The 25,086-nt window shown below is 57.2% G+C and overlaps 1 protein-coding gene across 2 annotated transcripts in view; it reads right to left on the reverse strand.

Moving 5' to 3' along the window:
* The window catches only part of INPP5A (inositol polyphosphate-5-phosphatase A), a 252,619-nt gene extending 230,007 nt beyond the window's left edge, over nt 1–22,612 (reverse strand). The window contains exon 1 of one of the 2 annotated variants that reach the window (XM_012477499.2): nt 22,538–22,612. In XM_012477499.2, the coding sequence (XP_012332922.2) occupies nt 22,538–22,612 (75 nt within the window). Of the gene's footprint in view, nt 1–12,701; nt 12,839–22,537 lie in introns of those variants that run through there. The other variant, XM_012477497.3, reaches the window with a different exon arrangement.
* Nucleotides 22,613–25,086: the final 2,474 nt, after the last annotated feature.

The raw sequence follows: 25,086 nt of genomic DNA on the forward strand, positions 1-25,086 counted from the left end.
GTGGTTACACCCTGAGTCTGAGACATCAGGTCCAAAGCACCAGGTTCAAACCTGTAGCAGGGAGATTGCATAAGCACCGAGGCAGGAGTACAAAGCCTCAGCCTCTTTCCATACAAATAATGAAGAAGAAATAACTAGAAATATAACCGTAGTAGTTAATAGTTATTCATGTGTGATCTTAGTTTTTCATAGGTGATCCCAATTCTTTTACTAATGCCTCTCAGGTCGGAAGTGTGAACCTGGGGTGACACCGTGAAATGAACGACACTAAGGCAAGATGCTCTAAGCCCTCTGTCACGCCCGCATAAGGGCTGCTGGAGGGCGCCTCGGCCGTGCGGCAGCGCCAGCGCTGGGAAAGCCCCACTATTTAGCCAGCTAGGGGAGGAGACGTCTAAGATGGCCGAGACGTCTCCTTCCTGGGGAAGTTTGGAGAAAACTCCGCTTCTCCAAGCTCTTGTGGTAAGGCCTGGCGGCTGTCAGAGACGCCCGTGGACACCCGGGGCTTAACTGTCTCTATGTGAGGCTGGCTTCAGCGGTCACGTTCCATGTCCACTCTCGTGTTCTGCTTCTGCACCTGGTTCCTTTTGTCTTAGAAAAGATCATCAGTAGTAGTAACATAGATCCTAACGTTCTGGTTCTTTCTTGGTAAGATGGAAAAGGTGCTGATGCATTACGCTCCTTACCTCACTTCGGGTGCCAGAAATTCCTGAGTCCCCACCTGAATGACGCGTGATGTGCTTGACCCTGTCACTGCCACGCCCTATCCACCCTGTCCTCAGTCTCCGACCACCAAGACCACGCCCTACCTACCCGCCCCCAGATTTGCAGCTTAATAAAAGTGGGAGCGTCCGGGCAGGCACTCGGGGTCCCTGAGACCTGGGTAGCAGTGGATCCCGGGGCCCAGACTCTCTTTCTCCATCTCTGGGTCTTGTGTCTTTTATTTCTACAATTCCTCGTCTCCACACCAGCCGGGAGTGGCTCACAGAACCCTGTAAGGCTGGACCCTACACAAACCAGCACTCGATGACCCTCTCCATTCGCAGGCATCAAAATCAATTCAGAAAAGAGCCAAGAAGAAAAAGTCTACTTGGCCCTACACAAAACGAGCCCCTGAACCACCAGCTCTGAGCGGCACTTTCCACTCATTTCTGTGCAGGTCTCGTTGGCATTAAGCAGTTGGAGAAGTCCCACCCCCCGTGACTCTGCACAGGGGGCCACTCCACAGCACGGTGACGCCGCACAGGGGTGGCACAGGCCAGGCGCCCATGCGCGACAGGAGGGTGCTGCTCCAGGAAACCACATTTGCCCAGGACGCCCTGGTTCCGAGCACGTGACCTGTGGCCTCACCACAGCACATCACAGGTTCCACGGGAGTCACAGCTGCTCCGGGCAAGGGCGCCCGAGTCTGGACTCCATCCCACATGTGAGACAGTCGGTCCCGGTGGCAGACACCAAGTGTGCCCCTCCACAACAGAAAACCTTCTCCCAGAAAGCCGGGCCCATGGGCCTGTCGGCGGGACACTGACCACATCTCTACTCAGCCCTTCCAATGGGTGTCACAGTGTACAAAAGAAACACACACACAAAGGCCACAAAATGTCTCACAATGAGACTCAGGAAGGAAACTTTCAGCGGAGAGTTCCATACAAAGTGACCTCTCTCCACCCACCAGTAAACATCGCCCTGAGAAGTCTCAACCCTAAATGGCTGAGCATCAGGAAGCGCAAGGGCAGAAGCGTCTGTTTCACAAACCCCACGACCACTGCCTTATCAAATAACTTACCCACAGTCCAAGTACAAGATCCGCAAGGGCTCCGCAGTTCCACGGTCAGAACCACAGAGGACAGAAAAGAGGGCTCCGCAGTTCCACGGTCAGAACCACAGAGGACAGAAAAGAGGGCTCCGCAGTTCCACGGTCGGAACCACAGAGGAGAGAAAAGAGGGCTCCGTAGTTACACGGTCAGAACCACAGAGGACAGAAAACAGGGCTCCACAGTTCCACAGGCAGAACCACAGAGGAGAGAAAAGAGAGCTCACAGTTCCACGGTCAGAATCACAGAGGACAGAAAAGAGGGCTCACAGTTCCACGGTCAGAACCACAGAGGACAGAAAAGAGGGCTCACAGTTCCACAGTCAGAACCACAGAGGACAGAAAAGAGGCTCCGCAGTTCCACGGTCGGGACCACAGAGGACAGAAAAGAGGGCTCCGCAGTTCCACGGTGGGAACCACAGAGGACAGAAAAGAGGGCTCACAGTTCCACGGTCGGAACCACAGAGGACAGAAAAGAGGGCTCCGCAGTTCCACAGTCGCAACCACAGAGGACAGAAAAGAGGGCTCCGCAGTTCCACGGTCGGAACCACAGAGGACAGAAAAGAGGGCTCCACAGTTCCACAGTCAGAACCACAGAGGACAGACAAGGGGGCTGCGCAGTTCCACGGTCAGAACCACAGAGGACAGAAAAGAGGGCTCCGCAGTTCCACAGTCAGAACCACAGAGGACAGAAAAGGGGGCTCACAGTTCCACGCTCAGAACCACAGAGGACAGGAAAGAGGGCTCCGCAGTTCCACAGTCGGAACCACAGAGGACAGAAAAGAGGGCTCCACAGTTCCACGGTCAGAACCACAGAGGACAGAAAAGAGGGCTCACAGTTCCACGGTCGGAATCACAGAGGACAGAAAAGAGGGCTCACAGTTCCACAGTCAGAACCACAGAGGACAGAAAAGAGGGCTCCACAGTTCCACAGTCAGAACCACAGAGGACAGACAAGAGGGCTGCGCAGTTCCACAGTCAGAACCACAGAGGACAGAAAAGAGCGCTCCGCAGTTCCACGGTCGGAACCACAGAGGACAGAAAAGAGGGTTCCGCAGTTCCACGGTCAGAACCACAGAGGACAGAAAAGAGGGCTCCACAGTTCTACGGTCAGAACCACAGAGGACAGAAAAGAGGGCTCCACAGTTCCACGGTCAGAACCACAGAGGACAGAAAAGAGGGCTCCACAGTTCCACAGTCAGAACCACAGAGGACAGACAAGAGGGCTGCGCAGTTCCACAGTCAGAACCACAGAGGACAGAAAAGAGCGCTCCGCAGTTCCACGGTCGGAACCACAGAGGACAGAAAAGAGGGTTCCGCAGTTCCACGGTCAGAACCACAGAGGACAGAAAAGAGGGCTCCACAGTTCTACGGTCAGAACCACAGAGGACAGAAAAGAGGGCTCCACAGTTCCATGGTCAGAACCACAGAGGACAGAAAAGAGGGCTCACAGTTCCACAGTCAGAACCACAGAGGACAGAAAAGAGGGCTCACAGTTCCACAGTCAGAACCACAGAGGACAGAAAAGAGGGCTCCGCAGTTCCACGGTCAGAACCACAGAAGACAGAAAACAGGGCTCCACAGTTCCACGGTCAGAACCACAGAGGACAGAAAAGAGGGCTCCACAGTTCCACAGGCAGAACCACAGAGGACAGAAAAGAGGGCTCCACAGTTCCACAGTCAGAACCACAGAGGGTAGAAAAGAGGGCTCACAGTTCCACAGTCAGAACCACAGAGGACAGAAAAGAGGGCTCCGCAGTTCCACGGGCGGAACCACAGAGGACAGAAAAGAGGGCTCACAGTTCCACAGTCAGAACCACAGAGGACAGAAAAGAGGCTCCGCAGTTCCACGGTCGGGACCACAGAGGACAGAAAAGAGGGCTCCGCAGTTCCACAGTCAGAACCACAGAGGACAGAAAAGAGGGCTCCGCAGTTCCACAGTCGGAACCACAGAGGACAGAAAAGAGGGCTCCGCAGTTCCACGGTCGGAACCACAGAGGACAGAAAAGAGGGCTCCGCAGTTCCACGGTGGGAACCACAGAGGACAGAAAAGAGGGCTCACAGTTCCACGGTCGGAACCACAGAGGACAGAAAAGAGGGCTCACAGTTCCACGGTCGGAACCACAGAGGACAGAAAAGAGGGCTCCACAGTTCCACGGTCAGAACCACAGAGGACAGAAAAGAGGGCTCACAGTTCCACAGTCAGAACCACAGAGGACAGAAAAGAGGCTCCGCAGTTCCACGGTCGGGACCACAGAGGACAGAAAAGAGGGCTCCACAGTTCCACGGTGGGAACCACAGAGGACAGAAAAGAGGGCTCACAGTTCCACGGTCGGAACCACAGAGGACAGAAAAGAGGGCTCCGCAGTTCCACAGTCGCAACCACAGAGGACAGAAAAGAGGGCTCCGCAGTTCCACGGTCGGAACCACAGAGGACAGAAAAGAGGGCTCCGCAGTTCCACGGTCGGAACCACAGAGGACAGAAAAGAGGGCTCCACAGTTCCACGGTCGGAACCACAGAGGACAGAAAGAGGGCTCACAGTTCCACAGTCAGAACCACAGAGGACAGAAAAGAGGGCTCACAGTTCCACGGTCGGAACCACAGAGGACAGAAAAGAGGGCTCCGCAGTTCCACAGTCAGAACCACAGAGGACAGAAAAGAGGGCTCACAGTTCCACGGTCGGAACCACAGAGGACAGAAAAGAGGGCTCCACAGTTCCACGGTTGGAACCACAGAGGACAGAAAAGAGGGCTCCTCATTTCCACGGTCAGAACCACAGAGAGCAAAAAAGCAACCTCAAAAACCATAATACAAGTAACCAAGGAAATGCAAACTAAATCATAAGAGACGCATTTTACACAGCCAAGGGGTCACATTTTAAAGCCTGGCCACAGTAAAAGTTGTCCAGGATGTGGAATATCAGGTACTCTCCGCCAGCCTGGTGGGAGTGTGAGATAAGCATGTGTGTGATGCACATGTGTGTCCACGTGTGGTATGTATGTGTGTGTTTGTTGTGTGTTGTGTGCATGTGGATGCTGTGCACATGTGTGGTGTGTTTATGTTGTATATGTGGTGTGTGTGTGCCTGTGGTGTGCATGTGTGTATGTATGTTATGTGCATGTGTGGTGTGCATGTGTATGTAGTGTGTCGTGTGCATGTATGTTGTGTGCCTGTGGTGTGCATGTATGTTGTGTGCACAAGTGCTGTGCATGTGTGTGGTGTGTAGTGTGCATATGTGTTGTGCATGTGTGTGGTGTGCACATATGCACTTGTGTGGTACATGCTTGTACGTGAATGATATGTGTGCATGTGGTGCATGAGTGTGTGATGTATATGTGTGTACAGAAACTCAGCACACTGGAGAGCAGCTTCTACCAGCCCCAACATTCTGTACCCGGACATTCTGGCCCTGGTGCCCATGGAGGCACATGGAGCGGGCTCACCACATCAGCCCCTGTGACAGCCAGGAACAGGAAACAGCCTCCATGTCCACTGTGGGTCTGCGGATGCATTCTGGTGTGTTCACTCAATGGAGCAAATTTCACAGCAGTCAAAATGCTGCACAACCTCACAACGCCTACAGGAGAAAGCCACAGGAGGACACAGGTGGCACGACAGTGCCCACAGCGTGCCATCAAAGGAGGACCTATGCATCTCCAACTTCAGCACACGGGCCGGGCCAGGCATCTGCACAAGGGAGCCCTCAGGCTGGGGCAGATATCTGCACGAAGGCAGCCCCCCAGACACCAGGGCACAGCAGACCCCAACTCAGGTTCCACCCAAGTCTGGAACTGAACTTTCTCCATGAAAAGCAGCAAGCCCTGGAGCCAAGGTGAATTCCAGCAGGGGAGGGGCTGTCTATTCTCTTACAGAATGGGGAAGCACGTGTTTTTCATCTGTGATGCAGATTCCTCATGCAGCGGCTGCCATAAAATGCTGGTCACCCTCTGGTCTGTCTATGCAGGTCAAACACACTGATGGCAATAAAACATCCTGCAGGGTGTGGACAAGGTGTCTCAGTGTTGTGCCTGTCTGGGTCACTCTGCGTGAAAACTAAACTAAAATTGTCAAGGTTATCAAAGTTCATAGCCCAATTTTTTTCTAGACGCTAGGACACACTTGAACCCTCTCCCTGATAAAATAGAAGCTCCATGTGTGCACATTTGAGCTTGTTACCCACGGCTCCCAAGATGCGAGCCAGGACGGCCCCACTGCCCAGAGGTGCTGCTCCTGGTCATCCTGTGCACTTCGTGGGCACATGCCAACAGCGCCAGATCCCCTGAGTCACTTGAAGCTCGTCGTCCCAGCATGGCCACGGCCCAGCCCAAGCCCCCCTTCTTCCCCTTCCGGCCAGGCGACTTATCAGAAGTTAAAAAAAAAAATAGGCCCTGGCAACTCCACTGGGCCAACGCTTGTAAAATGGCATGACCGTACCCAAGACCCCACCCTAGGGGACAAGCCCTCTCCCACTACATCTTCTCACTGGTCACAGACAGGGATCAGGAGCCAACTTCCCCAGCACAGTGAAGGAACAAAGGCCTGAGCACCATCATACATCACCACCCACCTATTCATCCACGTTGACCAACCCAGCCATGCCCCTATGCCACCCACGCCAACCACACCACCCACACTGCCGATACTACCCACACTAGCCACACCAACCATGCCACCCACACCAACATGCCAACCATGCTGCCCATATACACCATTCTACCCACATCAATGCCAATCATGCCACCCACACTGACCATGCCACCCATGCCACCATCCATGCCACCCACACCATGCCAACCACAACACCCATGCCACTAACATCAACTGCAGCACCTATGCGAAACACGCGGCTTCCCAGGCAGGCTCAGCTCCCCCGTTTCCCACTCTCAGTGGCCTACACAGATACCCCTTCCTTTTGCTCCCGTTGGTTCTGATGCTCTGAAGCCTTCAGAACCCAGCTCCGCCACCAGCGCAGGAGCCCATCTGCGGTCTTCATGTGTAGTGTGGACAATGCATACCCCAAGCCACCCTCCAGTCACTGCACAAATGCCTCATCTCCGGCTGGAGCTCAGAGACCGGGACAGCTGGTGACCACAGCCATGGAGTGGGCAGCACAGTCCACTACCCTACTGCCCTATGAGCAGAATATGCCAGTGATGTCCCAAAAGTGACACAACAGACATTTAAAAAAATTCCTATCTTCATATCCCACCAGTGCTCCAAGGAGGCGCCCCCAACACTCCCTATCCCACTCAACACTCCAGCGGTGCTGTGAGGAGGCGCCCCCAACACTCCCTATCCCACTCAACGCTCCAGCGGTGCTGTGAGGAGGCGCCCCCAACACTCCCTATCCTGCTCAACACTCCACCAGTGCTCTGAGGAGGCGCCCACAAATGCTTCCGTGTGAACCGAAGGACACAGGAGGACGCAGCCTCACACGGAGCTCCCCTGCACCTGCAGACTCAGCACAGCAGAAGCAGAGGACACCTGGACCCCTGCAGTGGGGCACCCAGGCTGGGCCACGAGGCAGGCCAAGCTCCTAACCCCTGTGACTCCCCCGGCAGCACCCAGTTTAGTGGTGTGGCCAACTATTCAAAGACCCAATCTGGCTCTTATGACGCTCTTGGTCAGTCCCACCTCTGTCCCCTGGGTCCTGCCTCTGTTCCCTGGCTGGTCAGGTCCATTTCCACCCCACGTCCCTCCAGCCTGGGCCTAGGCCTCCACCTTCCGCCTGTGTACACGGCACACACTACCCACTGCAGCAGCTAAGAGGCACAGCCGTTACAGCAAACAGGAAGTTGCAACAGCTCTGACAAACCGTCACAGTGATGGAGAAAGTTAAAGGAAGGCATATGTCCCCAGACGTCTGTGTGCTGCTGGGACAGATGTCTTTCTCAAGAGACCAGCCCCTCTGAGGGTCCCTCTCAAATCACCTCACGTGGCCCCCAGTGGCTGGTCCACTTTGCACTCAGGCGCGTGGTAAACACTTGCTGACCTAGACGCCCTGTGCCCCCAACCACCTGGAGGGATGCTGCAGGCAGATGAGGGTAGGCGGGTCTGTCCCCTACCTAAGCCCCACTCTTTGGAAGAAGACCACATGGGTGGTTTTCAAAGCAGTGGGCAGTCAATTCAGTTCTCAGCTCCACCCTTGCAGGCTCATCCATGTGGTCAGAGCACCAGGGACCACAGGAAGGGAATCCCCACTCAACTCTCACATTCACAGAGCCAGCAGCTGGCAACTGACAGTCACCAGAAGCCTGAAAGGTAGGCAAGGGAGGGTGCTCAGGGCTAAGGCGGAGCAGCTGCCCGCCGGGCTCGCATTCAGGGCCTCGTCCCTGTCATCTGCTCAGTGGGCTCAGGCAGGAGCCTGCACCAAGCAGTGTGTGGCTACTAAAGCCACTGGCCCAAATGGCCGGCAGTGCAGCCCCTTCCAGGTGGACCCCCTTCCAGGTGGGCTGCAGAGTTCCTACCACTTGGCCCACTGTCACCCAAGGGTGGTCGAGTCCGCCCTAGAGAGCCGCACACCCAGTGACCGTCCTGAAGGCCATACACCACAGGGGCCAGCGAGCGGGCAAAGAGACAGCAGCCCCTGCAGTGCCAAGGATCTGAGGCAGCAGGAGGCGAGGTCAGTGACCATGGCCTCTCTAACTCCGGCAGCTGCCACCTCCACCGTCTTAGCTGTTCCTCTGGGGAGAAACAGGACCAAATGTGTGTTTACGCTTCTGTTCATACTGAAATAGCCAGACGCCCCGCCCCAGCTGTCCTACAGTGGACGTCCTGCGGCCGGTGAGCCCAGACCAGGATGCCCACTTGGCTACACGTACTCAGAAGGTTGGTCCCACGCGGCTCACAGCCAGGCCCTCTCGGCGCATAAGGAACACAGCGGCCGGTTCTTGGAAATGCTCAGCCCGAGGGTGTCGCTTTCCTCCTTTCACGGCTGCTGCTCCAAGGGCGGCGAGGTGCACTCAGAATAACAGTGGCACGGGGGGCACCAGCTAAGCAGAACCCTCAGAGGTGCTGCCGAAACCTGCACCTGGACTCCCGGAGACCACCGACACCCCGGAGAGAGAGGTCGCTGCAGAGCACAGGGCAAGAGGCCAGCAGCCTGAGACAGGCCCCAAGCAGCCCCACCACATCCCACACCCCGGAGGCTGGGAGAAGGGAGCTAACCTTCGGGACCACTCTGACCCTAAACAGTGCACTGTGGTCTCCTAAGTTCTCTCTGCTCTCCCCCAGACATACTAATAACTCAAGGCTGACCCTGTCCCCTAATGCCTGGTAATAACTCGAGACTGATGCCGTCCTCTAAGGCATAGTGACCCAGTCGCCACACCAATCCTATAACAGAGACACACCATCCCCACCATTCAGACCAGGCACAGAGGGTAGGACAGCAGGAGCCCAGGCTGGGCTGGGTGGCCCTGACCCATGTCACAGAGCCTCACGGAAGCCCCCACTCCCGCCCTGTGGCTGCCGAGCTCCAGAACACACACCTGTCTGCTCCTGCTTCACCCGCACTCACCATGCTCATCACACCTGCCACCTGCCAGGTCGACAGGAGCCTCCTGGAGGGGCGGGCACAGGGAAGCCCACCAACACATTCATCCAGCTGTCAAAAGCCATTATCAACATGGCACGATAACCAGCCCTGTGGGGAATTATTATTTAGAAGTAGGGCCAGAAATGCACGTTAAACCGCAAAAGGTCACCACACACCCATCATCTGAAAGACAAATGCTGCCATCACTGGCGTGACGCAGAAGAGCCAGGGTCCTGCCACACCACTCGAGGGGACATGAATGGGACAGCAACTGTGGGAAGAACGGAGCAGCTCCCAAAAGACAGGCACACGGTGGCCACTTGGCCAGCCGGGGAGCAGCGACACCCTTGTCCACACAGGCGTGTGCGTATGCGCACACAGCACGCAGCCATGACAGCCCCAACGTCCATCTGTTGGTGACTGGAGACACAAATGATGCCTCCACGCAGGGGACACTACTCAGCCATGTAGCAGGCAAACAAGCCCAGGCATGGTGGCTCACGTCTGTCATCCCAGTGCTTTGGGAGGCCAAGGTAGGAGGATCACTTGAGGTCAGAAATCCGAGACCAGCCTGGGTAACATGGCGAGACCCCATCCCTACAAAATATTTTAAAAGCCTGGCGTGGTGGTCACACCTGTGGTCCCAGCTACTCAGGAGGCTGAAGCAGGAAGAATGCTTAAACCCAGGAGTTTGAGGCTGCAGTGAGCTGTGATGTGCCACTGCACTCCAGGCTTGGTAAAAGTGAGCCCCTTTCTCATAAAAAAAAAAAAAAGCCAGGCAAACTGCTGATACGCAAAGCATATCAATACAAACCTTGAAACACTGGGTTACACTAAGTCAAAGAAGCCAAACACACAAAAACAACACATTCTATGCTTCATGATACGGCGCCCTCAGTGCAGGCGAAACTGTCGGGACAGAAAGCAGCTGTGGCCCGGGCCGGAGCAGGGACCGAGGAGGGAGGTGTCTCAAAACTGAGCTGTGCTGATGGCTACACACTGTCAATATTTTGTAAAAGTCAGTGAACCGTACGCTCACATTGGTTGAACTGCATGCTATTCAAGTCCCAGGTAAATAACACTGGTAAAGGGAAAGCACAAAAGCCAAGCGGATGTAGACATCCCCAGGCCTCTCCCTCTTTGCCGGTGCCACGAGGCAGAAGCAGAGCCGACTCCAGGGTCGCTGATCACAGGGCCGCCGGCAACGGGCAGCAGAGGCCTGGCCTGGCCTTTGTCGACTTCACACCCCCTGGCCTGGCCCCACTTACCTCCTGAGCACAGCTACAGTCCAGGGACTGTCGGATCCACGGCTCCTCCAACTCCCTTCCAGCTGCATCGGCCCCACCCCATTCCACACCCACTCGAGCGGAGCCCAAATAAAGACACCATGGTCCCCCCAGACACTGCTGCTCCAGGCCAACACACCTGAGTGTGACGCCACGGTCACGGTAAAACATGGTACGATGGGCAGGGAGCTCGGGACTGGCTCGGTGGGGAAGAGGCAGTCACGGAGAACGCTTCACAGGGCTGGGGGCGCCTGGGCTGTCCCTTGAAGGAGGAGGAAAACCCTGCCTGTCCAGGCGAGGCTTCCAGGAGGAATCCCTTGAAAAAAGAACCCTCAAGCCAAGGCAGGAAGACAGGAAAAACCAAGTCCTGGTCAGGCCATGGGCACTTGGGTGGAGGAAGAGGAGATGGGAGGTCAGCCCAGGACGATGATGAGCGTGCAGGTGCCCGGACTCCTGGTAAGCCCAGATGCCAGGCAGGTGGGCAGAGGTGGGCGTGCCCTCCCGCTTACATTCACCACGGGTAGCTGGGCCCGGGCTCACAGGACCTCACAGCACCCACGCAGGCAAGTGCACTGCTCGGCCCGGGCCACACGTCCGGGACAGAAGGAGAGGCCAGGCTGTTACCCAGAGGCCCCCGAGAGCACCCGACACCAGGAAGAGGATGGAGAGACGGAAGGCAGTGACGCCTCACTCAGCCTGAAGGCTGACAGTCCAGAAACCATATGACAGCCACACCCTCCATGACCATCCTGAGCCGCCACGCAAGGTGGGATTCCTGCTCAATTGGCACAGACAGGCTGATGGGTGAAACCCTGCCCAAGGCCCCACCTGCCATGAGAGGAGAGGCCCCGATTCACTCGGCACCAACCGGCTGACAGGTGAAATCCCACCCAAGGCCAAGCGTGCGATTAGAGGAGAGGCCCAGCCCACATCCACGTGGACCCAGAATGTCGCCTCACACTTGGCACTGAAGGTGGGATTTCCCCTCCACAGAGACTTGGGCCAAAGCCGTCTCCGGCTCTTCAATCTCCTCTGGCTCCTGCAAGGAGGACCGTCATGCAGGGTCCTGAGAGGGGAGGGGGCAGAAGGGAAGGCTCTCAGCCTGCTAACCAGGGCCAGGTCTGGGCTCTGCCAAGCAGGACACAAGAGCCTAAGCAGTGCCTAAGCAAGAGCCTAAGCAAGAGCCTAAGCAGTGGACGCAGCGCAGGCACCATCCGCGCTCCAGCAGAGGCGGCTACCATGACCCAGGCAGTCGGCCTTCCTAAAAGCCGGGCCTGGAGAGGGAGCCGGCGCTCAGAGCTCCCTTCCTGCACTCTGGTTAAGAAGCTCGGCGAGGCGCGCAGGGATCTCCCTCACCAGCCGGGGGCCACAGGGGTGGCTCCACAGAGCAGGAAAAGCTTGAAGGAGGCCAGATCGGAGCACATGGTGGCACAGCCGGGCCTGGCGAGGCAGGGGCTGAGGCCCCAGAGCCTCCGAGCCCAACTCCTGGTTCCCACGGGGCTCTGGGATTCCCAAGTGTCCCAATTAATGGATGTGAGCAACAGAAGCCACTTGCAGGTCTGCATGAGAACAGCCTGCCTGCTCTGCACCCCTCTTCCCCCAGGGCTCCCACAAGTATTTGACTGGAGTGTATGCACATCAGAAGGACCTGCCCAGTAAACAGCGGGAACACCCTCACAGGAGCAGTGGGGGCACAGAGGCAGGTGGAGAGATGCCCACCTTCCCCACCTGGACCCCATTCCCAGATTGAAGCCCCTCCCTCCAGGCTGTCCCTCAGCTCAGAGAGACCTGCCCTCTCCTGCCCCAAGCAGCCCCCTCAGCTGCCCCGATCTGGTCAAAGCCTTCCAAATGCCCCTCCAGCCCCTGGACAGAGGGGCTCTAAATTTGGTATTTCATGGGCGTTTCGGGGGCAGGACCAGATCTAGATTTCTATAACTTCTGAGTCAGACCCAACAAGTTTCCACAGACACACCCCAGTACCGGCCTCTTCCCCCAAAATCAGGCCCCACCGAGCACAGCATCCAGGGGCTGAGCGGGACCCTCCGCCCTGCTCCACCTGCCTCTCACCTCCACACTGACAGGCACCCTCAGTGGCACTGGAGAGTAAGGTAGGTGACAAGGACGGACGTGACCACGCCTGCATGCGGACATTCTCACGGCACTGCCCAACAGGTCCACCTCGGCACTAACTTCAAAGCACGAGGCCTCATTACTATTTCAAACCAAAGAAGACCCACCCCTGTCCCCAACCCAGGTGATCTAAACGCTCTCCTCGGCAACTCTAGAGAGTGATAAAAACAGGAAGTAAATGGGGGATGAAAGTTTGTGCAGAGAGAACACGGCCGTTCTCAAAGGCTGAATCAGTTAACAATCCAAAGAGCACAGCCAGCTGCATCCCAGACGCCAGGGCCAGAGGGAGAGGGACCTGGAGAGCAGAAATGGAGAACTGCCAGCTTTATTTCAAAAGTCTAAAATTCAACGGCAGACGTGGAATGATGCTCTGGAAGGCCTGGAGGTGCTCAAGACCTAGACGCAGTTTCCTGAGGTGGCAGGGGCAACTCCCGCACCCTGCAGCCCGGGCTGGAACCACGGCCGTATTTAACACTCCCTGCCCGGAAGACAGACGATCCTGTACCGTAGGAGCCCTGGCAAACATGTCATAATTCTCCCAGAGAAAGTGCACTGAGATCTTGGGTCGGAGACACCAATGCAAAAAAAAAAAAGAAAAAAAAAAACTGCTGGACACCTCCAGCCACGCCCACCGCTGCACAGGGGAAGGAAGGGCACAAGCAGAAGACGCAGGACCACAAGCCCAAACAGCCACCACTCACCAGAACCAGAGTAAAAACACCCCAACATCAACCGCTCGCCGGAATCAGAGAGTAGAAACACCCCAACAGCCACCGCTCATGAAAACCAGAGTAGAAACACCCCAACATTCATCACTCACGAGAACCAGAGAGTAGAAACACCCCAACAGCCACCGCTCGCCAGAACCAGAGAGTAGAAACACTCCAACATTCACCGCTCACGAGAACAAGAGTAGAAACACCCGAACATTCACCGCTCACGAGAACCAGAGAGTAGAAACACCCCAACATTCACCACTCACCAGAACCAGAGAGTAGAAATGCCCCAACAGCCACCGCTCACGAGAACCAGAGTACAAACATCCCAACATTCACTGCTCACCAGAATCAGAGTAGAAACACCCCAACAGCCACCGCTCGCCAGAACCAGAGAGTAGAAACACCCCAACAGCCACCGCTCGCCAGAACCAGAGAGTAGAAACACCCCAACATTCACCACTCGCCAGAACCAGAGAGTAGAAACACCCCAACATTCACCACTCACCAGAACCAGAGAGTAGAAACACCCCAACATTCACCGCTCCCCAGAACCAGAGAGTAGAAACACCCCAACATCAACCGCTCGCCGGAACCACAGAGTAGAAACACCCCAACAGCCACCACTTATGAGAACCAGAGAATAGAAACACCCCAACATTCACCGCTTACCAGAACCAGAGAGTAGAAACACCCCAACAGCCACTGCTCGCCAGAACCAGAGAGTAGAAACACCCCAACGTTCACCGCTCACGAGAACCAGAGAGTAGAAACACCCCAACGTTCACCGCTCACGAGAACCAGAGTAGAAACACCCCAACAGCCACCGCTCACAAGAACCAGGGAGTAGAAACACCCCAACATTCACCGCTCCCCAGAACCAGAGAGTAGAAACACCCCAACATCAACCGCTCGCCGGAACCACAGAGTAGAAACACCCCAACAGCCACCGCTCACCAGAACCAGAGAGTAGAAACACCCCAACATCAACCGCTCGCCAGAACCAGAGAGTAGAAACACCCCAACAGCCACCGCTCACGAGAACCAGAGAGTATAAACACCCCAACATTCACCGCTCACGAGAACCAGAGAGTAGAAACACCCCAACATCCACCAGCTAACGAGAACCAGAGAGTAGAAACACCCCAACATTCACCGCTCACCACAACCAGAGAGTAGAAACACCCCAACATCCACCAGCTAACGAACACAGAAACAAAACTTGGAGTAGCCACACAATGGAATATTACTCAGCCATAAACAGGAGTAAAGAGTCTTGGCACTGTGGCTCACGCCTACAAGCCCAGCACTTTGGGAGGCCAAGGCCAGTGGACCACTTGAGGCCAGGACTTTGAGACCAGCCTAGGCAACATAGTAAGACCCCATCTCCACAAAAAGTAAAAAAAAAAAAAAAATTAGCTGAGCAGAGTGGCACATGCCTATAGTCCCAGTTATTCAGGAAGCTAAGTCAGGAGGGTCACTTGAAGCCAGGAAGTCAAGGCTACAGTGAGCTACGATCACATCATTGTACTCCAGTCTGGGTGACAGAGCAAGAGCCTGTCTCTATAATAAAAAAAAAAAAAAAAAAGGGAAGAAAAGAAAAGAAATGAAGGACTGACACACGCGGCAGCATGGATACACTTTTAAAATATGCTCAGTGAAAGCCGCCAGGTAAAGGGCAGCTATCGTCTGATTCCACGTACGTGAAACGGCCGGAACAGGGAAACCCACAGAGATGAAAACTGACTCCAGGGGGTGGGGGACTGGGGGACATGGGGCTTGGGTGTAATGCAGTTTCTTTGTGAGGTGATTAAAAATGTTCTAAAATTGACTGTGGTGACAGTTGCACACCCTGTGAACGTCCTGAAAACCAGTGAATTGTACACCTCACATGGGTGAAAGGGCCAGGCATGAGGGCTCACACCTGTGATTCCAACACTCCGGGAGGCAGAGGTGAGAGCATCGCTTGAACCCTGGAGTTTGAGCACAGTCTGGGCAACATAGCAAGACCCCATCTCTACAAAAAATAAAAAAATCAGCTGGGTGTGGTAGTGTGCACCCGTGGTCCCAGCTACGTGGAAGGCTGAGGTAGGAAGATGGCTTCAGATCACTTCAGCCCAGGAGTTGAAGGCTGCAGTGAGCCACTGCACTCCAGCCTGGGCAACAGAATGAGACCCTGTCTCGAAACCAAAAAGAAAAGAAAAAAGAAATGCGTGAGGGGCATGGTGTGTGAATTCTGTCCCAGCACAACCATTAACAAGTAAAACGTCCCTGAAGAAGAAGGAGGACCCAGAGAGGGAGCACAGAGTTCAGGCGCCGCCTGCACCCAGCCCCGGGCCCTGCTGTGCGGCAGTACTGGGGCAGAGGCCTGGAGAGGGACACGGACGGGAGACGCCCCACGTGAAGGCTGCCAGAATCCCCCACGGTGGCTGGAGGGAACACGGAGCTCAGAGCTTTCAAGATGAGAGACAGTGCAGTCCCTTGGATGTTGCCGGGAACCACAAGGCAAAGAGGGCACAGCCGATGCCACCGGAGAGAGGCGCCGGCATCCCTGCTGCCCACCACCGACTCTACAGTCGAAGCAGCTCCGCCACCTCCACAGTCTTCCAGGCTCATCACCACCTGCTGACCGCAAGGCTCTTGGCTGCTGCTAGCCAGCCCTTGCCCAGCCCGCCCTCACAGCCGCTCTGCAACCCTGGGTCTGGGCAGAGGGGCAGGGCTGCCCGGGAGCTGACTAAGCACAAAGGCAAACCAACTCAGAACTGACTTAGCTGTGAACAAGCGCAGGAAGGGCCGCCAGGCAGGTGCCCGCCAGCGGGCTGTGCTCTCGGGACCAGGCAGCAGACTGACCGTGCAGGAGCTGACGCTACAGCTGGCCAGAACGCACCTCAATTCCCTTCTCACAGAAGTGGAAGGATCCAAAACCCAGAAAACTCACTTATCGAAAACCAGCCACATCAAAGCAAAACAATTAGGTATGGACTGCTGGCCACCTCTTTCCAACCAGTAGTGACAGCAGAGTCCAATACGGGAATGAAAGGCCAGCTGCGGGGTTCATTGAGGGAGGTCTGGCAGTCCCTATAATAAGCCTGGAAAAGTCCCAGCCACCCCAGCCACCTCCAGGCCCAGGCATCTGGCCAGAGACAGGGATGCCCATGATGGTTTGGGGAGGGAACACGGCTGCGGACGGCTTTTCACAGGTTGACTAGGTCAAAACTATTTCCCTAATACTACGGAATGACTCCTCTTTCTGTTCTCATTATCTCCTAGGGAAGAACAACAGTGAACAGCTGAGAGGTGCCTGCGATGGAGGGCGATGCCATCCCTCTGCCAGCTAGTACAGTGAGCTGCGTATTCTCATGCTGTCTCAGCTCCCAATATGGGAAATACTGGTAGCTATAACCAACATCAACAAGAACTCTTTCAGGGAAAAGGGCTTGGGGACTGGTACACTGTAAAGCATTGACAGCAACACTGTCTGCACAGGGTCAGAAGCAACCCCAGTGGGGACAGCCTCAAAGCCCACAGCACAGCCACTCTGGGACCACACAGATGGAGCAGTGATGAGAAAACGCTGCCGAGCAAGACTCTGTGTGGATCCCAGGATGCTACAAAACACAGCTCAAGTTTATGCCCACAGTGCTTCAAGAGGGGTCACCTCTGTGCGGGGACCGTGACTCGCACCTGTAATCCCAGCACTGTGGGAGGGAGGGGTCACCTCTGTGCCGGGACCGTGACTCACACCTGTAATCCCAGCCCTGTGGGAGGGAGGGGTCACCTCTGTGCGGGGACTGTGACTCACACCTGTAATCCCAGCACTGTGGGAGGGGTCACCTCTGTGCGGGGACTGTGACTCACACCTGTAATCCCAGCACTGTGGGAGGGGTCACCTCTGTGCGGGGACTGTGACTCACACCTGTAATCCCAGCACTGTGGGAGGGGTCACCTCTGTGCGGGGACTGTGACTCACACCTGTAATCCCAGCACTGTGGGAGGGGTCACCTCTGTGCGGGGACCGTGACTCACACCTGTAATCCCAGCCCTGTGGGAGGGAGGGGTCACCTCTGTGCGGGGACTGTGACTCACACCTGTAATCCCAGCCCTGTGGGAGGGGTCACCTCTGTGCGGGGACTGTGACTCACACCTGTAATCCCAGCACTGTGGGAGGGAGGGGTCACCTCTGTGCCGGGAACCTGGCTCACACCTGTAATCCCAGCCCTGTGGGAGGGGTCACCTCTGTGCGGGGACTGTGACTCGCACCTGTAATCCCAGCACTGTGGGAGGGAGGGGTCACCTCTGTGCGGGGACTGTGACTCACACCTGTAATCCCAGCACTGTGGGAGGGGTCACCTCTGTGCGGGGACTGTGACTCACACCTGTAATCCCAGCCCTGTGGGAGGGAGGGGTCACCTCTGTGCGGGGACTGTGACTCACACCTGTAATCCCAGCCCTGTGGGAGGGGTCACCTCTGTGCGGGGACCGTGACTCACACCTGTAATCCCAGCACTGTGGGAGGGAGGGGTCACCTCTGTGCCGGGAACCTGGCTCACACCTGTAATCCCAGCCCTGTGGGAGGGGTCACCTCTGTGCGGGGACTGTGACTCACACCTGTAATCCCAGCACTGTGGGAGGGAGGGGTCACCTCTGTGTGGGGAATGTGACTCACACCTGTAATCCCAGCCCTGTGGGAGGGGTCACCTCTGTGCGGGGACCGTGACTCACACCTGTAATCCCAGCACTGTGGGAGGGAGGGGTCACCTCTGTGCCGGGACCGTGACTCACACCTGTAATCCCAGCACTGTGGGAGGGGTCACCTCTGTGCGGGGACCGTGGCTCATACCTGTAATTCCAGCACTGTGGGAGGGGTCACCTCTGTGCGGGGACTGTGACTCACACCTGTAATCCCAGCCCTGTGGGAGGGAGGGGTCACCTCTGTGCGGGGACTGTGACTCGCACCTGTAATCCCAGCACTGTGGGAGGGAGGGGTCACCTCTGTGTTGGGACCGTGACTCACACCTGTAATCCCAGCACTGTGGGAGGGGTCATCTCTGTGCGGGGACCGTGACTCACACCTGTAATCCCAGCACTGTGGGAGGGAGGGGTCACCTCTGTGCGGGGACTGTGACTCACACCTGTAATCCCAGCACTGTGGGAGGGGTCACCTCTGTGTTGGGACCGTGACTCACACCTGTAATCCCAGCCCTGTGGGAGGGAGGGGTCACCTCTGTTGGGGGACTGTGACTCACACCTGTAATCCCAGCCCTGTGGGAGGGGTCACCTCTGTGCGGGGACCGTGACTCACACCTGTAATCCCAGCACTGTGGGAGGGAGGGGTCACCTCTGTGCCGGGAACCTGGCTCACACCTGTAATCCCAGCCCTGTGGGAGGGGTCACCTCTGTGCGGGGACTGTGACTCACACCTGTAATCCCAGCACTGTGGGAGGGAGGGGTCACCTCTGTGTGGGGAATGTGACTCACACCTGTAATCCCAGCCCTGTGGGAGGGGTCACCTCTGTGCGGGGACCGTGACTCACACCTGTAATCCCAGCACTGTGGGAGGGAGGGGTCACCTCTGTGCCGGGACCGTGACTCACACCTGTAATCCCAGCACTGTGGGAGGGGTCACCTCTGTGCGGGGACCGTGGCTCATACCTGTAATTCCAGCACTGTGGGAGGGAGGGGTCACCTCTGTGCAGGGACTGTGACTCGCACCTGTAATCCCAGCACTGTGGGAGGGAGGGGTCACCTCTGTGTCGGGACCGTGACTCACACCTGTAATCCCAGCACTGTGGGAGGGAGGGGTCACCTCTGTGTTGGGACCGTGACTCACACCTGTAATCCCAGCACTGTGGGAGGGAGGGGTCACCTCTGTGCGGGGACCGTGACTCACACCTGTAATCCCAGCACTGTGGGAGGGAGGGGTCACCTCTGTGCCGGGACCGTGACTCACACTTGTAATTCCAGCACTGTGGGAGGGAGGGGTCACCTCTGTGCGGGGACCGTGACTCACACCTGTAATCCCAGCACTGTGGGAGGGAGGGGTCACCTCTGTGCCAGGACCGTGACTCACACTTGTAATTCCAGCACTGTGGGAGGCCATGGCAGGTGGATTGCTTGGGCCCAGGAGTTCGAGACCAGCCTGGACAACATGGCAAAACCTGGTCTCTGCAAAAATCACAAAAATTAGCCAGGCATGGTGGTGCATACCTGTGGTCCCAGCTACTTGAGATGCTGAGGTTTACCTGAGCCTGGGAGGTCAAGGCTGCAATGAGCCATGATTACACCACTACACTACTCCAGCCTGGGTGGCAGAATAAGAACCTGTCTGGAAAAAAAAAAAAAAGAGGGGGAGGAGAAGGGGGCTTATGAGGTGAGACTTTATAAACTGCAAAAACAAAAGCGAACCACCTCTACTTGTACACCAAAGAAAAACAGAGGCCACCGCGGGCAGCACATCCGCGTCAGATTCAAACACCTGTCGCTTCGGAACGGACCGGCTCCAGCACTGCTCACAGACGAGCTCGGCTGCCGACAGGACGAGAAAGATTCCTTTACAGCCTGAGCCCTGCCTGCAGGGTGCGTTCAGCAGCACGGGGTGGACTGCACGAAGGCGAACAGAGTCACAAACAGGGTCCCTGAAATCCAGGGCAAACCAAGGAACCAAAACCTCCCTCACTCTCGAATTCCCTGGTCAGGCTTCCAGCCTGCAAGCGCCACACCCCAAACCTCAGCCCAGGAAGGGGGCCAGGGAACGTGAGTGACTGGCCGGTTTCCCCTGAAGGGGGCTGGATCTGGCCCATGGGAACTGAGCTGCGCACATTAAGAAATCTGTTGGTTACGGACAGATACGTCTCCATCCGGCTCTTACGTCACAACACACCTTTCAGAATTAACCTATGTACTGTTTACCGAAACAAATGTTCCTTCTAAACATAAGCATAATGCAAAATTCCACATAGCCTTTAAGAAAAATGAAAATTCAGAGACAATATGTTGCTAAGCAAAAGTGAATTAAGTTACCCGATTTAATATCAACCGGGAGAAGTCTGTGGATACAGTCGAAACGCAACAAAAATGCTAGAACTCAGAATCGAAGATTACTGGAAAGAATGTCTGCACAGCAAAACTCTTCTCCGTTTGAGACTAAAATGCCCCACCATGCTTAATGTTCCTGACATTTCTGAGGCTTTGAAGCCGCAGCGAACACATCTGAATCATCCGAACAAAACCATGCTATAGTGATATGTTACTGGAAAGCCTAGAATAGAACGCTAAATATACAGACACACACCCATGCCAGGCACTTTTGTAGAAAACGATCAAACATAAACCTAGTTGAAGTTGTCTGTAACAAAGTGTGAGGGAAAGCAGCTCATCCCCGGCAGGCCAGTATAACACATACGAAGAACACAAAAACAGCGCCTTTTGTTAATAGAAACCAAACCTAGCCTGTGTGTGAACTCAGCTTCATCAAACACTTCACCCATGCCTGCTGCCAGCAAAGACACAAGACCTCCTCCTGAAATGGAACCCATGCGTGCATCAGTGGCACACATCCGTCATAAAGCTGGTACGGCGCCCCACTGTTCACCTAGGAGGGAGGGAGGGAGCGTCCCTGGCTCCACAGCCTCCATCTGGGCCACTTGGAGCCGCACTCGGCTTTATTTGGGTTGGCAGCACGAGTACCAACAGCAGGGTGGCACCGTGGCTGAAACGCCGAACTAGGTCAGCCTGGCCTGTCTCTGGGGAGCTCCCAGTGCGCCCTGGGCCTCAGCTCCCTGGTCTCTCCAGAGATGGGGCCGCCCCAGGATCCTGGGTGGGACTGAGGCTTGGGTGGGAGTGGCCCTAGAAGGTAAAGGCCATAGGCAGTCAGTATTCCCTTTCTGGCCCTGAAGAGTTTCTCAGCATCTTTTTCTTGAATAAACAAGAAACATAGAGTCCTACAGGGCTTTCAACAGACTTCCCTTATTTAAGAACTAAAGAGATACTAAGTTACAGGGTTAAATGAGGGCATCCTACCCTCTGGCCCTGCAGGGACAGACAGTGAGGCCGGCACCAGGCATCCAGGACCTAAGGGTGACAGCCAGAGTGAAGGGCCTAGGGTCAGAGGACGGGGGCCCGGGGTGGGAGTCACAGGCTGGGGTTTGGGAAGCAGGCTCAAGGCCCAGGCTTCAAGACCAGGATACAGGATTCAGGGGCAGGAGCTTGTCGGAGGAAGGGACCGATGACAGGATCAAGCAACCAGAGTTAAGGGCAGGCCTGATTCTGGAACCAGGGTTCCAGGTTCAAGGGTCGGGGACAGGGGCTCAGGGCCACAAGCTGGGGCCTGAGGTTGAAATTCAGGATTCAGTCAGGCTATATTGGCTCTGGGTGCAAAGGACCACAGTTCGAAGGCTGGGATTCAGGGTTTGGGGAACAGGGCTAGGATGCCGGGGCTACAGTCCAGTGTCAGAAATTCCTGCGTTAGGGTTTGTGGTTATGTTTCAGGATTTGGGGCCCCGTGTTCAGGGACCAGAGACAGAGGTTTGAGAGCTGGTTCCACAACCAGGCTTCTGCAGAAAGGATGTGGTTCCAGTGACCGTGGATCTGGGGTTCAGGCTGGGGCTGGGGATGGGCTCTCCAGGGCCAGGGTTCTGAGGATTCTGAAATCAGGGCTAGGGCTGCGTTTGGTGCGCACAGATGCGGTTTCTGGGGTTTGGGTTCCAGGGATGGTTAAGGGGTTAGGACAGGGTTTTAATATCGGAGTTTCGAGGTCAGGCTTTAGGGACAGGAGTTCAGAGGTCCCAGGGTCAAGGGTCAGCTGCTGGAGTCTGGAGGCTGGGGTTCAGGGTCCAGGTCTTCAGGTCTCCGGCTTGGGGATCAAGACAGGGGTCTGGGCTCCCAGACTTGGGGATCCGGACAGGAGTCTGGGGTCCCGGGTACAGGGATCAGAGTCTGGGGCCTTGGGGTCTGGAGGTTCACGGTCCAGGGTCCCAGGCTGGGAGTTCGGGGCCCCAGGGTCAGGGTCGGAGGTCCCGGGCTCGGGGTCGGGGCCTGCCGCCGGCGCGGGGCACTTACGTCGTCGAAGAGCGAGCCCACGTTGGCCGTGACCAGCAGCACCGCGGTGCCCGGGGCGGCCGCCTTCCCCGCCATGGTGCCCGGGCGGCGCGGGCTCTGGGCTGGGCGGCGGCGGCGGCCGCTTCCTCCGGGACCGGCCGGCCGGGGTCTCCGCGGGGCCGCGGGGCGTCAGCTGCGCCGGGGGGCGGCCCCGGGACGCATCGCGGGCTCGGCGGGTCGGCCGGGCCTGGCCGGGGCTCCGGCCTTGCGCTCGCTCGCTCGCTCGCTCTCTCGCTGCTCCGCGGCCCCGCGCCCGTCGCTCGCCGCCGCGCCTCACAGCGGCCCGCGCGCAGCCATTAGATCCGCTGGGAAAGTTCCCGCAGCCGCCGCCGACTCAGGCTGAGGGCAAGTCCCGCCCCGCGGAGCCGAGCCCGGGGCGGGGCCTGCGTGGGGCGGAGCCTGATTCGGGGCGGGGTGGAACCTGGCCCGGGGCGGGGCCTCTGCGGGGAGGGTTCTTGCTGGGACCGAGCCTTGCGGGGCGGGGCTGAGCTGGACCTAGGGCTAAACGGAGTGGGGCGGGGCCTGCGTGGGAGCGGAGCCTGCGTGGAAAAAGGGGCCTACTCCGGGGCGGGGCCTCCTGTTGGGGCGTGGCCTACGAAGGGGGCGCTCCTCCGTCTGGCGGCCTGCTACTGGCCGCTCCTCGACCGCGCTCCTGTCAGTCAGGCTCGCAGGACCGCCGCGCCCCCGCCCCGCCCCGCGGCTGCGCACAGACTCCGCCCTTCGCGCTTCTATGACGTCACGGCCTCGCTCCGGCGGCGCCTCTTAAAGGGGCCATGTGTTCCGGGCGCCTGCGGCTCCGAGGGCGCCCTCCGACCCCCAAGGGGTTGCGGCCCCCGTAGTCCAGCCACGCGCCCGGCCCTCGGCGAAGTGGGGCGTGGATTGTTTGGCCTCCGGCGCGTCCGGCCGGCTACGGGGCCGCGACTTCACTCGTGAGGGGCGGCCGCGGCCCAGGTCCCGCGTGGCCCACACTGGCGGCGCGGAGGGCTCCGGTCGGGGGCTCGGCGGGGAGAGAGGCTGGTGGGGTCCGGGAGCGCACAGCCCGGGGCAGCAGGGCTGATCCGCGCTCAGGACCCGGGGTCTCAGGCCGCCTGGACGGGACCGGCCCGTAGCCGGGAAGGAGAACCCCAATTGTCGTCTTAAATCTCCCAGCAGCTACGTTTTTTAAAGGTAACAAGTCATAGCCAAAATTACCTAGTTGACAGTGCGTTTTATTTGGCCCCATATAACTGGATTGGACCTCATCCGTGAGGTTCTTTCACGGGAAGACTTCGCTGGGGCTCCTGCCTCTTGCGGCTGCTCGCAGGCCGCGTTTCCAGCGCTCAGCGGCCCTGTGTGGCCCGTGGCCACCGTGCAGACGGAGCAGCCACTCCAGAGGGTTTTGTGGACACGGATTAGGGGTGGCCAGGGCCCTGGCAATTGGCCCCAGCAAGGCCAGCCTCCGGCTGCTGAGTAAACCGCCAAGGCAGTGCCCGATGGCCTCCAAAGGGGCACTTTCTGTTTAGGAACACACCGCTGGCGGGGCGGGGCCGGAGGGATGGTGCTGCAGGCTGGGGCTCAGCATCTCCAGGGTTCCTCCTTACGGCTGCCACTGAGCCTGACTCCAGCAAAATGTCTACTTTATTCGGTAGGTGCCCGCTACAGATTGAATGGTGCCACCCTCAGAATTCATGGGTTTAAGCCCTAAGCCCCGTGTGATTATTCGGAGCTGGGCTGTCGGGGATAATTAATACGAAGTCGTGGGGTAGGCTTGGTGTTTAATAGAAAGAGGTCGTGCTCTGCCCACCCTCACATGTGCAAAAGAAGCGGCTGTGCGAGTTTCCGCGGGAAACTTCACCCCAGCCAGCCACAAACCCCGCACCAGAAACTCACGCTGCTGGAACTTGATCTTGGACTTCCAGCCCCAGAACCGTAAGAAGTGAAAGTCTGTCACTGCAGCGTCCCGTCTGCGCTATTTCACTGCAGCAGCCAGAGCTGACTGATGTATGTAGTCTCTTAGTTTTCAACAGAATCAGCACATGCCAAGGGCATCCTTAATAGAAACCAAATGTGGGGGTGTCACTGGTGCCTGGAACGTGCTTGCTGAGAAGGGGCATTGCCTCCTCACCTCTCCCAACAGGCTGCCCCTCACAGCCTGCCGAGGTGGCATCCCCACCCCCTGTGCCCTCCCTGCTCCCTCCTCCTTTCCTCACCAGCCAGCTCCTGCCGTGCCTGGCCATTGACCTCTGCCCTTCTTGCAGGCAGCCACCTCCTCTTTCCCGTGCACCCCTCACCCACCACAGGTTCAGCCCCTCACAGTTCTCCTGTCTCCTGTATTCCGTGCTCATTACCAGAGCCTCCAAAACCCAAGGGCTGTAGCCTGGACCTCCCACTTCAGCGTCCACTGCTCTGGGCATAGCCTGGATTTTCTCATCACCAATGACCACACCAAGCTCAAATCCGGGCACCTTGCCCTCCCCACCACCTCCTCTCCTTCGGTTTCACTTCTGTGGGGCCTCCTGGAAACCTGCGGC

This window comes from Aotus nancymaae, unplaced genomic scaffold (assembly GCF_030222135.1).
Source record: "Aotus nancymaae isolate 86718 unplaced genomic scaffold, 86718_ANA_hifiasm-v0.15.2.pri h1tg000193l, whole genome shotgun sequence".
In the NCBI taxonomy this organism is placed as follows: domain Eukaryota; kingdom Metazoa; phylum Chordata; class Mammalia; order Primates; family Aotidae; genus Aotus; species Aotus nancymaae.